The sequence below is a fragment of the Cibotium barometz genome, chromosome 29 (assembly GCF_041138505.1).
Source record: "Cibotium barometz isolate CiBa-2024 chromosome 29, ASM4113850v1, whole genome shotgun sequence".
Classification (NCBI taxonomy): domain Eukaryota; kingdom Viridiplantae; phylum Streptophyta; class Polypodiopsida; order Cyatheales; family Cibotiaceae; genus Cibotium; species Cibotium barometz.
In genome coordinates, this window is record NC_141074.1 from 33,000,564 (window position 1) to 33,015,423 (window position 14,860).

The 14,860-nt window shown below is 41.9% G+C and overlaps 1 protein-coding gene across 15 annotated transcripts in view; it reads left to right on the forward strand.

Annotated features, from left to right (window-relative positions):
- The window catches only part of LOC147622068 (histone deacetylase 19-like), a 41,803-nt gene extending 27,157 nt beyond the window's left edge, over positions 1–14,646 (forward strand). For 11 of the 15 annotated variants that reach the window (XM_086823154.1, XM_086823146.1, XM_086823152.1 and 8 more), the window contains one exon: positions 13,779–14,646. In XM_086823154.1, coding sequence (XP_086679280.1) covers positions 13,779–14,354 — 576 coding nt within the window. In that variant the 3' untranslated portion in view covers positions 14,355–14,646. The remainder of the gene's footprint in view (positions 1–13,778) is intronic. The other 4 variants (XM_086823160.1, XM_086823161.1, XM_086823158.1 and 1 more) reach the window with 1 other exon arrangement.
- Positions 14,647–14,860: the final 214 nt, after the last annotated feature.

A 14,860-nucleotide genomic window follows, 5' to 3' on the forward strand; every position in this document is an offset into this window, starting at 1 on the left:
GTTACCTCTTGAGAGACCCGAGGATCACTGTATTGATTTGGTGCCTGGTAGCTCACCAGCAAATAGACCGCATATAGGGTAAGCAGAGCAGAGCAAGAGGAGATTATGAAATAGTTGACGGAGCTATCGGGGTTGAGCCAAGCTCTTCCCCATACTGCTCACCGGTCGGTAGTGCAGAAGAAGGATGGTTCCTTTCGTATGTGTGTGGATTACCAGGCTTTTAGTAAGAAGGATGGTTCCTTCCGTATTTGTGTGGATTCCCGGGCTTTAAACAAGCTTACTATCAAGAATTGGTTTCCAATCCCACGCATATATGAAGTCCTTGATAAATTGGATGGGTCTGCATGTTTTAGTCTCATTGACCTTAAGAGTGGGTATCACCAAGTATGTGCGGCATAACAAGATGTGTACACAAAACTGCATTCAGGAAATCATTTGGTTTGTATGAGTTCTTGTTTATGCCATTTGGACTCACGAATGGGCCGGCCATGTTTAATAGAATCTCAGAGATTCATTATTTAGGACACATTGTGTCAAAGGATGGCGTCAAGATGGATCCTGTAAAGATTGACGCCATCCGGAATTGGCCTGAGCTATCTTCCATACATGAAGTACGAAGCTTTTTGGGTTTATGCTCATATTACAGGCGTTTTATTAGCCACTGATTGCTTCGTCATTGCATGAGCTTCACTAAGAAGAAGGTACTCTTTAAATGGACATTTGATGAGAAAGAGGCTTTCTTTCGCCTGAATGATACCATTGTGAGTGGGCCTGCATTAGTCATCCGAGACTTGTAGAAACCTTTGTGTCTGGGGTGTGATGCATTAGGAAGTTGCATTGGGGCTGTCGTCAATCAAGAGGGACATGTTGTAGCTTATGAAAGTCGTCGTTTGTATGATGCCGAGATTTCTTTGGGCACCTATGAAAAGGATTTGTTGGCATGTAATTCATGCGTTGACCATATGGAAACACTACCTTCTTGGTGTTGTTTTTATGGTTAAGATAGATCAACAAAGCCTTAGGTACTTTTTGACGCAAACAAAGCTTTCGGAAAAGCATATGAGAATGGCAAACTTCTTGTCTATGTTTCATTTTCATATTATGCACACTCTAGAAAAGAAGAATGTAGTGATAGATGCATTGTCCAGAAAGCCATGGCTACAGTGTTAGTTGCCTCACATGGAGACTTGTTTGCCATGCGTGAATTGTACCATATAGATACTGATTTTGGGCATTTATGGACTCATTGAATGGCTGGTCATGGACATGCCTCTTTTGTGATCATAGAGGGATATTTGATGAATAACAACTGCCTATGTATTATGTCAGACATGAGGCAAAAGGTTATGGACAAGTGCACGTGCATGTATCACATGCTAGAACGTCAAGTTTGATAGGCAAAAGGCTCCAGGTTTGCTTTAGCTGTTGCCTATTCTCTCACAGCCATGGAAAAGTATTACAATGAACTTTATCATGGATTTGTCTCGTACTCAGCAAGGCAATGATACTATTTGAACCATTGTTGACAGGTTTAACAAGTAAGCACACTTCTTCCCTGTCACGAAGACCATTAAACTTGAGCATATGGTCAAGATATTTGTGGCACAAGTGTTCAAACACCATGGTATGCCTAAGTCCATTGTGGGGGTGCAGGGATAGAGTATGAGCCTCTTTTGGAGAGCTCTGTTTGACAATATGGGCACTAAGCCAGACTTCTCGTTGGCTTTTCACTTTCCAACGGATGGGCAAAGTGAGGTTGCAAATTCAACTGTTGGATCTCCTCAAGTGCTATGTTGTAGATCAGAAAATAGCTTGGGAGAAGTATCTACTGGCTGTAGAGTTTACATACAACACAGTGCATGCCTCCATGGGAAAGGCCCCGTTTGAGATTGTTTATGGCAAAGTGATATTATCACAATTCATCCGCACTAAGGATGAGATCTTTGCAGCTGATGTGTATTTTAGAGATCTTGATGTAAGTGTGCACAACCATTGCTTGTTCACAAGATAAGCATAAGAGGGCTACTGACAAGCATAGAAGAGAGGTTGACATCAAAAAGAATGATTGGGTATTGTTGAAATTTGAGAAAGCAAGACTCGGTAAGTGGCCAAGGAAGGAGGGGGCATGCTCTAACTGGTGTTATGGACCTTTTAAGGTGATCAAGTAAATCAATGAGGTTGCCTAAGACATGATAGTATTTGTCTTAAGCTTAAGAAATTAAGCATAGACCATACTTAAGATTTCTTAGATTGCACTTGTTTAAGTGTGGTCTATTCTTAATTTCTTATGCCTAAGACATTCTATTAGAGCAATCTCTAGTTAATTATTGTTGATTCTTCTTTTTTATTACAATTTTTGGTAATTTCTTGAAGTAAATTTTAATACTCACTAATAAAAATGTTATTTTGTTGATTTGTGTTGATGATTTGCACGTGGATCGTCGATATGGCGATTGGAACGCGAAAATTTTAGGAATTTTTTAGAAATTTTTTGAGCATTTTTATGGTTAAAAATGTTTTTTTAATACATTTTTGCGGGTATGCGATCAAATTTCTGTCGATTTTTTGCTGAAATGCAGTAAGGGACAGCATGTTGATGCATTGAATGCTCTCCCGTGTGCGTGGGATCCTCTTCGTCTCTCAATTCGAAATTTTCCTTCTATTTTTCTCTCGCGTTTATAAACCTCTTAAAAAAGCATATTTTTTATTAATATTAATCATAATTAGGATTTAATTATGATTAAAAAGATTAATTAAAAGTTAACCTCTCTGTTAACAGAGAGAGGAGGAGAGAGTAGAGATAGAATGGAAAGGAGAAGAAGGAGACCTCCCATGAAATTCGTTTTTTGTTTATATAACCTTCAAGGTTAAATTTAGAAAGCTTTATTTAAAGCTTATTTTTTTAATAAAAGAAAGATTTCTTTTTTATAAAAAAGCTTGTCAATGCTTTCGAAAAAAGCTTGGGAAAAAGCTCGAGAAAAAAGAGAAAATACGAAATTTGAAAAAAATATCTTTGGATTTTTCTAAAAATTTTCTTTTGGAGTCTCTTGGCTTTTCGCATTCTCGAGAAACCTTTTGGCTTTTCGCATTCTGGAAAATCTTTTCATTTTTCGGATGCCGGAAACTGACCTTTCACATTCTGATTTTATTTTTTATTTTTTATTTTCTCGAAACTATTGGCTTTCCGTATTCCGAGAAAACCGTTGGAATTTCGATTTTTTTTTTACCGTTCATATTCTAAATGTGTTCAGGATAAATTAAAAATTTTAAAAAAATCTTAAAAATTAATGAAAAATTAGATAAAGGTTATTTTAAATTTCTGAAAAATGTGGGGTTGGTGTTTGGCATGTGGTGTGTCCATTCGAGCGCCCGTGACTATTGAAATTTCTTTAAAAATATGTTTTTTGATCCAGAAAATTAGAAAATTTTTTAAAATTATAAATTTTCATTGAATTTGAGAATTGTCAGGCAGAATTAGAAATTTCGTGAACGATGGGATTTTTAAGAAAATTAGGAATATTCTAGAAATTATTTTTAAAAATCTTAGAAATTGATATTTTTAAAATATCAATGGTATTTTGGCAAATCTAATTGCTAAAAATTTTCTAGAAAAATATAGGTTTGGAATGTCATAAAATAGGTGTGGTGGAATTCAAAATAATCGTATTTTAAGGCTCTAAAAAATTAGAAAAAAATCATGTTATTTTTTTTCTCGAAAATTTTATATTTTCGAGAGTTTTTTGATGTTGAAGTACGTTTGCTCTTGTTGACCTTAGATTGATGCGGGTTATTCGTATATTATTAATACGATTGTACCTTGTATTAGTAGTTATTTCTGTTTGGATTAATTCTAAACGATATTTTTATGATTTTTTACCATTGTTTAGTCATTCTTTTTGGAGATGTTTCTTAAGATTATTGTCATCAAAAGAAATTAAGGAATATGTCAAAAAAAAGATAAAAAATGATAAAAAATAATGAAAACATCGTTTAGAATTGATCCAAACAAAAATAACTACTAATACGAGGCACAATTGTATTAATAATATGCGAATAACCCGCATCAATCTAATGTCAGTACGAGAAAACGTACTTCAACATTAAGAAACCCTCGAAAATATTTAATTCTCGAGAAAAAGACTTATCACGATTTTTTCCTATTTTTTTAAAAAATTTTCTAGGATCTCAAAATACGATAATTTTAAATTCCACCAAACCTATCTTATGGCATCCCAAACTTATATTTTTCTAGAAATTTTTTAGCAATGAGATTTGTCAAAATACCATTGATATTTTAAAAATATCAATTTTTAGGATTTCTAAAAAAATTTCTAGAATATTCTCTCGATAATTCTCAAATTTTTCGCCGACAATTCTCAAATTCAATGAAAATTTATAATTTTAATAGATTTTTTAATTTTCAAGGTAAAAAATATATATTTTTAGGAATTTGAATGGTCACGGACGTCCGAATGGACACATCCTATGTCAAACACCAACTCCACATTTTTTAGAAATTTAAAATAACCTTAATCTAATTTTTTATTAATTTTTAAGATTTTTTTGAAATTCATAATTACTCCGAACGCATTTAGAATACGAACAGTAAATTTTTTTTTGGAATTGCAATGATTTTCCCTGAATATGGAAAGCCAACAGTTTCGAAAAAATAAAAAGATAAAAAAATCAAAATGTGAAAGGTCAAAAGTTTTTGGAATCCGAAAGGTCAAAAGATTTTCTGGAATGTGGAAAGCCGAAAGGTTTTCCGGGAATGCGGAAAGTCAAGAGACTCGAAGAGAAAATTTTTAGAAAAATCCAAAGATTTTTTTTTAAAATTTCGTATTTTTTTTTGAGCTTTTTTTTTTCAAGCTTTTTTTGAAAGCATTGAAAAGCGTTTTTATAAAAAAGAAATCTCTTTTTTTAATTAAAAAAATAAGCTTTAAATAAAGCTTTCTAAATATAACCTTGAAGGTTATATAAAAAAAAACGAATTTCATAGGAGGGTGGCGTTTTTCGCTGTCCGCCTGTAGCGCTCCCTCCCCCAATGTATGCCAAATGGAGAGGGAGAGAGCACTCTCTCTCTCTCTCTCATCTCCTTCTTCTTCTCCATTTCATTCTCTCTCCACTCCCTCCTCCTCTCTCTGTTAATAGAGAGGTTAACTTTTAATTAATCTTTTTAATCATAATAAAATCTTAATTATGATTAACATTAATAAAAAATGTGATTTTTTAAGAGGTTTATACACGGGAGAGAAAAATAGAAGGAAAATTTCGAATTGAGAGACGAAGAGGGTCCCATGCAAATGTGAGAGCATTCAATGCATCAACATGCTGTCCCTTACTGCATTTGAGCAGAAAATCGACAGAAATTTGATTTCATACTCGCGAAAAAACTCGCAAAAATGTATAAAAAACACAATTTTAACCATAAAAATGTTTAAAATTTTTTAGATACCACTGTTAAAATCCTAAGATCTCTCTAGATAATTGTCATGCATAAACATGCATAAATCAGGCATAAACTCATCCACCCAACCACTCCCGAGCCCAAGGGATGCACACATGAAGTGTAATGAAATACATCATACCTTTACCTTGATGTCCTATACCATCAAGAGGTATAACTCCAATCCAATAGCATGTAGCTATCGTGTGAAATGATAGGTGAGTAGTTATGATCCTCTACACAAGAGAGCATAACATAACGTAGTCTCAAGCTAACATCAAGAGACCATAGCCTAAGCCTCAAGATAACATAGCCTTGGCCTCCCTTGAATGTGTCCCATGCCCCTATTATATAGGAGGGCCCTCAAGTGACTTTTGACTCTCCATTTCCCATGTGTGACCCTTGGATGCCTAACCCTAACCTTAACCCTTAAGGTTAGTCCTAACCCATGCTCCACTAGAGCTTGTTCCCAGGCTTCCATGCTCACAAGCCTAATGTGGGTTAGAGCCTCCTAGTATATGCACACATAATGTGCATATAATACAATGCTACTAAGGTTTTATGGTTGCATGTACATACTCACTCAAATGTGAGCGGGCAAACTTATAAACTAATAAGTGGGTTCACATCCAAGCCGGACTTATTTAATGTACCGAGGACATTTATCAATTTCGGGCATCCTATTTGGACTAGATCCTATCTAACCCACTCAAATGTGGGTTAGAGCCTCCTAGTATATGCACACATAATGTGCATATAATACAATGCTACTAAGGTTTTATGGTTGCATGTACATACTCACTCAAATGTGAGCGGGCAAACTTATAAACTAATAAGTGGGTTCACATCCAAGCCGGACTTATTTAATGTACCGAGGACATTTATCAATTTCGGGCATCCTATTTGGACTCCACAAGTTGCTAATCTGGGTCTAGACACACATAATTAGAAGGGCACCCAGCTAAAAGAAGCAAACCCTGGCTTACCTAGCACTCCAAGCTCCCACGTGTGCTTTTCCATTGTTCTCTCGCTCAAAATTCAGGATTCTCGGCTGGTTTTAAAGCTACATAGCTAGGTGACTTCTTCTCTTCTTTTCTAGCTTGGGTGTTGATGCCAGTTGTGTTTCAAAGCTGGTAGACTATTCTGTGCTAAACCTTTGTCATGAGAAGTGTCAGTTTTGGGGTTGATTTCTGATTTTGGAGCAATTCTATCGTTGATTTCGTGGTTGATTTTGTGCATGTTCAGCAATACCAAGGCTGGTCGAGTGCTTCTTCATGCTTCTATGGGCTAGTCGACTGCTCCCAAGGTCCTACTGGCAGAAACGTTTTGCTACTGGCTCTCAAAATGTGTAGGCGACTCATACCAAGGAGCTGAAAACTAAAATCATGGATGTTTTGACATCTTCTATGCTGATCGATTACTCCCAGTTGGTCCTTTCATTGATTGGAAACTAACAGTTGTCTCCGCCTAAGGCTCTAAAGGTGGTCAGAGGGCCTTGCGGGGATCTGGAGACCTGGAGCGGGATCGTGACCAGGCAACGGTCTCCAAAAAGAAGGGGCCGGTGGCGGGTTCCTCGAAGGTATTGTTGGTGGTGGGGGAGGGGGAGGGAGCATTTGTTAGCAGTCATCTTCTGTCTGTACCATATAGGGAGTGAGGGTCTCTGTTGTGAGTGTGCCCGCCTAGATAGGTGTTTTTCTTCATTTTTTCTCATTCCATTTTTTTTCCTATTTTTCTAGCTGGGGGGGGATGTTTTGTTCCATTGTTGTCTATAGATTTGCTGGCTGACCAAGTGTGGCCCACATTTTTGCTGGCTGACTTCACTTGCAGTTGACCGACTGCCATCTTATAGTGGCCGACTGGGTGTTATCCAGTCGTGGGCCCTTTCTAGGGCTGTCGGCCCAGTTTCTACTAGCCGACTAGCTGTCCCTCATGGTATATATGGCATGTTACCCCCCCCGCCCCCCACCCTCCCTTCACCATCCTGTACCGGATCTTGTGTATATAGTAGAGTTTATACAACTGCTCTCTCTACACTTCTACGTTTTCTCTCTCACAATAGTTTGTCTCATTTTCGCTGTGCATTCCGACATGGTAATAGAGCCCGAGGTGACTTGAAGCTTGGAGACAGTGAGAGCTTGATGGTTTGCTGTTTTTTGGTGCTGATTGGAGATTTCTGGGCTGTTCGGGACGTGGAGAAGCAGGTAGAAGGCGGCCATCATTGCTGGACAGCCACCTTGCATAGTAGTTGCAATCTCTTCTTCATTTTTTTCCCACCCACCCTCCCTTCACAAGACCTTGTGAACCCCCGAGATGGCAGATTTACTCGAGATGGTTGTGAAGCATGTGAAGATCCCCACCCTTTCGATGTTCCCAGTGGATCGACAGTTGGACGGCACCAACTATGGCATTTGGAAGGTAATGATGGAGTCTGTCTTGGAGTCTTATGATTTGGGCTGATTTCATTGTGGTTAGAGTTCCACGGCCAGAGTTGGAGGAAGGGGAGCTTTCACCTTCTACTAGGAAAGAGTGGGAGACTCGGGCACACTTATGGGATCGTGTTAATGCTCGTGTGCGTTTTTTCATCTTCCTTAATTACACACCCCAAGTGATCAATAACATTAAACACACGACACCGGCTCGAGGGATTTAGCAGCACTTGGCTTCTTTGTATAATAGGGTATCACCCATGAAGAGGATTTCCTTGGAAGTGTAGATGCGAGTGATGAATCTTGCAAAGTCTTCGACGATGCGCGAGCACATCAATAAACTCCAGGCTCTTCAACATGAGGTTCTTCAGGCTGGGAAGGAGATGTCTTTAGAGGATATGGCCATCACTTTGCTGTCTCATCTTGCCCCTCAGTACTCAACTTTCTATTCTTCTTTGATCACCAGTGGGAGGCTCAGCACCATCACATGGGAGGAGCTTGTGCCGATGATTTTGGACCAGGAAGACTGATTTATGAACCCTCCACAAGACGGAGGTTTTGAGGCCTTGACTTGCCAGCGGTCCAAAGGCCGCAACGACGACGACCACAAGGGCAAAGGGAAGTCTCATTGGCGAAGTCTTCTGAGAAGAAGCTCGACTCAAAGCGTGATGCTTTGAAGGCCGAGCGGACTTGTAACCATTGTGACCAGAAGGGTCACTATTGGAGGAAGTGTCCTCAGAGGAGTACCGAGAAAAGTGTTGATTCCTCAGCTACAGCTACAAAGACTCTAGCTTTTGTGCACTTGGAGATTATGGACACATGTGCTTCATCTTCTTCGAGCAGGGAGGTAGTTGGTCTCACCGCTAGGGATACTCGGGAGTGGATTCTCGACAGAAGTGCTTCCAGGCACAGGACTTCTTCTCGAGAGTTATTACAGGATCTTCAACAACAGACAGGTCACATCTTCATTGGTGACAAATCCACTATCCCGATTCATAGTGAGGGCAAGTTGGAGATTATTCCCGATGGCAAAGGGTGGAAGCATTCCTCCCGGGTTCTTTATGTCCCATCCCTTGGTTTTCATCTTTTGTCAGTGCATGAGGTTTGCAAGACTGTTATGCGGGTAGAGTTTGATGAGCATTTTGTTGCTCTTTGGGACAAAGCAACATGCCAGGTTGTTTGGGAAGGTGGTGGGATCTACAAACACTCAGCACTCTCTTTTATGACGGGTAGTCAGCTCAGTGATTTGTGGCATTTTCTTTTTGGCCACTCGAATGTGGATGCATTGCGGCAGGCTTTTTGGGACTAAAGGTGGATGGCTTGCCAGATGTTGGCAGCAGGCAGGGACATTGTAGTTCTTGCATTCGTGGTAAGCAGCACATGGAGTCTTTCCCGCAGGCTACTAGGCGGACTTCGAAACTTTTGGAGTTGGTACACATTGACTTGTTTGGACCTAAAAAGATCCCATCTTTGGGAGATTCCTTGTATCTTATGTTGCTTGTGGATCATTGTAGTAGGTTCATATGGGTTTATTTTCTTTCCTAGAAGGACCAAGCCTTTGCTCTGTTCAAGGAGTGGCATGTGATGGTGGGAAAGGAGTCTGGATTGCAGGTGAAGACTCTTCAGGCTGACAAAGGAGGGGAGTTTTCTTCTAATGCTTTTGTGTGGAGCATGGCATCAAGCGGGAGCTGGCCAATACAGGGTCGCCTTCAGAGAATGGAGTAGTTGAGCTTAAGAACCGGACTGTGGTGGAGATGTCGAGGACGATGCTAGAGCATCGTGATCTTTCTCGTCCACTTTGGGGAGAGGTTGTGGCTACAGCTATCCGTACCCTCAACCGATCTCCGATGACTTCAGTACCTAAGATGACTCCATATGAGGCTTATTTTGGTAGAAAACCAAATGTCTCTCATTTTCGTGTTTTTGGGAGTGATGCCTATGTTCACATTCCAAAGAAGCAAAGAGGGAAGCTTGACTCAAATTCCCATAAGCTTGTATTTGTGGGATATAACTCTCTTTTCAAAGACTATAGGTTATATGACCCAGAGCGGAATGAGGTTGTTGTCAGCAGGGATGTTGTCTTTGATGAGCATGTTCCTGCTTCCACTGTTGAGGATCCACCACTTCTTGGTGAACCAGATGAGTATGACTATGATTCCCAGGCTATTGTTCTAGCTAGCTAGCCTCAATGAGTTGTTGAGGTTGAGCCCGAGGTTGGAGATGGTTCTGTTCGAGTACCAAAGTGGTTGTTGGACACCATTTGTGAGTCAGGTGTTACGGAGTATCCTTCGAGTGGACCACAAAGGATGGACCTTGAAGATTGCATAGAGTTCGTGATAAAAGTTAATTAGAGGAGCTATTACAGGTGAACTATGCTTGGATGTCTCGTATCATTCGGGACAGAGTCCACTTCCGTTAAGAAAGCCCTTTCCCAGGAGACTTGGAGGAAAGCCATGCAAGTGGAACTTGAAGCCATAGAGAAGAATAACACTTGGGAGTTGGTTCCGAGGTCGTCAAAACGGTCATTCATTGGTGTCAAGTGGGTCTACAAGACCAAGTATACGTCTGATGGATCGGTGGACAAGCACAAGGCCAGACTTGTGGCGAAGGACTATGCTCGGCGGCCTAGCATCGACTATTGAGGACACTTTTGCACCGATGGCGAGGATGACCACGATTCGGACAGTTCTTACTCTTGCCTCTTCTCAGCGGTGGCCAGTATATTAGATGGATGTAAAATCTGCATTCCTGAATGGTGACTTGCCTCTTCTCAGAGGTGGCCAGTATATCAGATGGATGTAAAATCTGCATTCCTGAAGAGGTGTATGTTGAGCAATCTCTAGGCTTTGAGGTTCCAGGATCAAAGGGAATGGTTTACAAGTTATGGAAGGCCTTGTATGGTCTTAAACAGGCTCCTTGAGCTTGGAATCAGAAGATCGATTCTTCTTTTCTTCGAAAGGCTTTTCAGAGGTCAGTTGCAGATCCGAACTTTTACCTTTTTTGGAACATGGTATGGTCACCTTGATTATCCTTTATGTGGATGACCTAATTCTCACTGGCGCGGTCATGTGGAGCACATAGCTGTGACGAAGGTTGCCTTGTCAAAGGAGTTTGAGATGATGGATTTGGGCTTACTCCATTTCTTTTTGGGATTGGAGATTTGGCAGTACCCTATTTCATCTCCGATGGACCCGAATACCAAACTTACAGTTAATGATCCTTGTGAGTAGGTTGATGTCTCCTTGTATCGAAAGCTTGTTGGTTAATTGATTTGGTTGTTGAACACTAGATTGGACTTGAGATTTCAAGTGGGGCTGTTGAGCTCATTCATGCAGACACCTTTGAAGACCCATGCTCTCACGCCTGGAGAACCGGTACCCCCTCCCTCCCTCCCCCGTGATGAGGATCTGGATTGGGAATGGAGTGCGTGGGGGGGGGGGGGGGGTGGGTTGTGGGGGGCATTGGAGGCGCTCTCCGAGACTGACGGCAAGGGCAAGCTCTAGCAAGGTGTCTCATTTGCCGCCAAAAGAAGCATTGGCTTGGGAGGCCAGAGTACTCAACTCTTTGCAGAATAGGAGCTCCCGAGAGTCAAGGAAGCGATATGACATGAGAACTGACTCTGGAGAGGCTATGTAGATATAAAGAGAAGGAATCTCGGCTGTTCGAGCTAGAATCGAAGTGGTGTTGGGAAAAAGGGGGGGGGGTGGTACTCTCCCGATAACACCACCTATCATCGGGAGGAGTGGAAGGTATTCCTTCCTGAGGCAAGAAAAGCAAACTATCACAAGAAAGCCTGAGACGCCAGTCAGAGTGTTGGATGCTGGGTTGAAGTCGCGTTGCGACCTCGCAAAGAAGGCTTGGGCCGTACGCAGTGTGACGGGGCTTAGTTGCATGACTATGTCCGATGCTGCAGGCGAATCAAACTCAACCTGGTAGTATCTACGCCCCAAAGGATGAATATCAATGATCTTTCCAGTCTCGCCGATAAGGCTTGGTTTCAAAAGGTCCACGAGTTGTCCACGTGCTGGGTGGCTACTCACAATCTTGCAGACCAAGGTGGAGGCCTCCAAGGATGCTACTGTCGAAGCGAGGAGCTGGAGGAGGTCCTTTTTTGAGAAGGAAGGGCAAGAGATGGTGGCCTCAGTTGGGAATGACGGAGCGGCTACCATGGAGTCCTCCTGAAGGTAAGAAGACCAGAAGATGCCGATGCTTACCAAAGAAAGAAACTGTCCAAAATCTGAAAACACCTGATGAAGGGGCGGCGAAGAAACAAGGGGAAGAAGCGGGGCGTGCAGAAGAGGCAGGCGGAAAGAAGCGACGGTGGAAAGGAGCAGGGGAGAGTCAAAACAGGCCCAAAGGGCAAGCTGACGTGGAGGAAGAAAGGGAGGCGGAGGGCAGGGGAGATGGGCGAAGGCAGGAGGCTGGAGGGAACCGAGGAAGAGACGGGGCTAAAGGAGGGTGCAGGAGGGCAGGAGGCGGGGCGCACAAGAGGTGCAGGAAGGTGGCGAAGGGTGAGCAGAGGGGCCGCGCACAAGAAAGGAGAGGGAGGGAGAGGATGATGGTTGGCGGAAAAGCACAGGAGAAGGGGGGGGGGTCGGGGCAGCGTGAAGGGGGGTGGGTTGGGGGGGGGGGGTGTTCAGATGCGCAGACGGGGGGAGCTTCAGCGATCTTTGTTCAAACAGTTGCCTGGGTGCCACGCTTTACCTGCATGTCTCACGCTTTACTGTAACATTCTTTCCCCCCTGTAGGAATTGTTGTCCTTGATGATAACTCTCAAGGAGCAATGCCACAAAATCCCAAAGAGTACGATGTCTTGCTGTCCGTTTCGAAATCAAATAAATTGTCTTGCCCTTCATTTTGAAATCAAACATAGTTTATTATTAGCTCGATCTGCTACAAAGCCAATCAATTCATGTCCCCAGGGTTTGCTTTGAGCATCTTCGGTGCCTTGTTTCCTTGCAACATGCAAGGGACATGCATACCGTACTATGCATATCTTCACCATCCTGGTGATTTTGCTCCAACAATTCATGCTCACCCTGTAGAAGCTTTGAATAACCCTTTCCACGTCTGTGTCATTGCTACTGTGACAAATCTCTTCAGACATAATTCTTCTTATAGGAATGAAGTTGTCAATACAAGTCTTAGAAACATTTAAGTTTCCCAAACTCTTGTGCACCTCTTCTCCATTGTAGAAATGAAGTGTGCACTTCTTTGGCCAGCCATCTTGCTATTACCAAGATCAAACTCTTTACCAATACTAGGTCTTGTCACATACCCCTAAAGTTTTCCTGACTTAAAAGGTCTTCTTAAGCTCTAAAGTCTTCCCGACCTTACATATATAGGTCTTCTTGACCTCCAAAGTCTTACTGACTGAACAAATATAGGTGTTCTTGACCTCCAAAGTCTTGCCGACTTCACATAGCGCACACTCCTGTGCATTGATGTCATCCGCCGATGTCCTTGCGGACTTTGGATAGTGCACACTCCTGTCCATCGGTGTCATCCGATGTCCTCCGACAAGGATAACAACTGGTTGGAAGCATGCAAACCCATGAATGCGTGTCATTCATTTATGTTCTTACACAATCCTTTACATGGATGGTTGCAGGTGAGAATCCACATTTTCTACAACAGCTTGTTTTATGTTTGGTTATCCTACTAGGCAATTGATTTCGATGTATTTAAATCTTTTACCAATTTGAAGTTTTGATTAAATGTTTCCTGATGATGCCTATTTGCCCAAAATGTATATATAGTTTCAGATTTGCAATCTTGTCTACCTGAAGTAAATGGTTCAGCTTATAATATTCTCTTCTACATTTGGTGCTATACATTTTGATCGGCTTAGGGGAGAGAGAGAGAGAGAGAGAATTAGTTATCATGCTTTGGGCTGTTGTGCACAGGCTTTGGATCTAGAGACACTGGCAGGGGATGATTCAGGAAAGTCTCCAGACAAGGAGGTAAGGGAAAATGCATCTGGTGCACTGTATACTCCATCTATCTCAGCAACTGAGAATTCTCAAGGCCTGGTTTCTGGCTCGACAGCTTCAACAGTTCTGACTGAAGCACCGCCTGCAAAGAATCTATCACTTATGGCCAATGTTGAGGAATCACGACCATCAATGGCGATGTTGCTCAATCTTCAAACTACTGGAACTAACATGGGGGCTGTCGTGCCAAACGCTACATCTGCTGCTGGGCCTTTTGTTGCATCTCCTCCTCTGCGTACTGTTGGAAGTAGCAGGCCTGTCTTTCCAGGTGTGCTTCCTAGTCTTGCAACAAACTGTGATAACACTCTTGAACCAGTTTTAGGTTCCCTCCCCACTGCTATATTGCTGCCATGGGGTGAAAGAAATGCTTCGCACATCCCTTCCCATTTTTCCGGAGCTCCAAGAGCATCTGCTGAAAATGCTAAAAATGTACCCATAGATGGATCCTCCAGTCAACCAGACACTTCACAGAGTTTTCCACTTCTCTAAGAGTCATATGCGCCACTGATGGGTGCTCTCCTTGTATTTCATGTATGGAGGCTCGTCAGAAAGTGGAACTGATACAGAAAAGTGCTGCTTCACTCAGCTGTGCTTTGGTTGGAGTTATCAATGCTCACTTGGGGGAGGTTATCACTTGAAAAAGAGTATGTAAGGTTGCAGAAACAACACTAGGGAGTCGCTGTCATCTATGTCATCTCCTGAGGAGCTTTTAAAAAAAAAACATTGTGTCTAATTGTTTTGTTATCATATCTTTTACAATTTCAACCAATCTTTGTGGCAAGTATTCTTTTGTGTGTGTTGAGTTAATATATTGAAGTTAATTTAGGGCCATCGTATTTCGTGTACGCCATTATCATCACTGTCTTGCTACAGTTCATGCTTAGATGTGAAGCATTACACAGTTTAAGAATGCATATCTTGTGGTTGCATGCCCTTGCCCTAGATGAGTGGCGTGAGTTTGAAGCCCAACATCGAAATATGATATATAGCTGGTA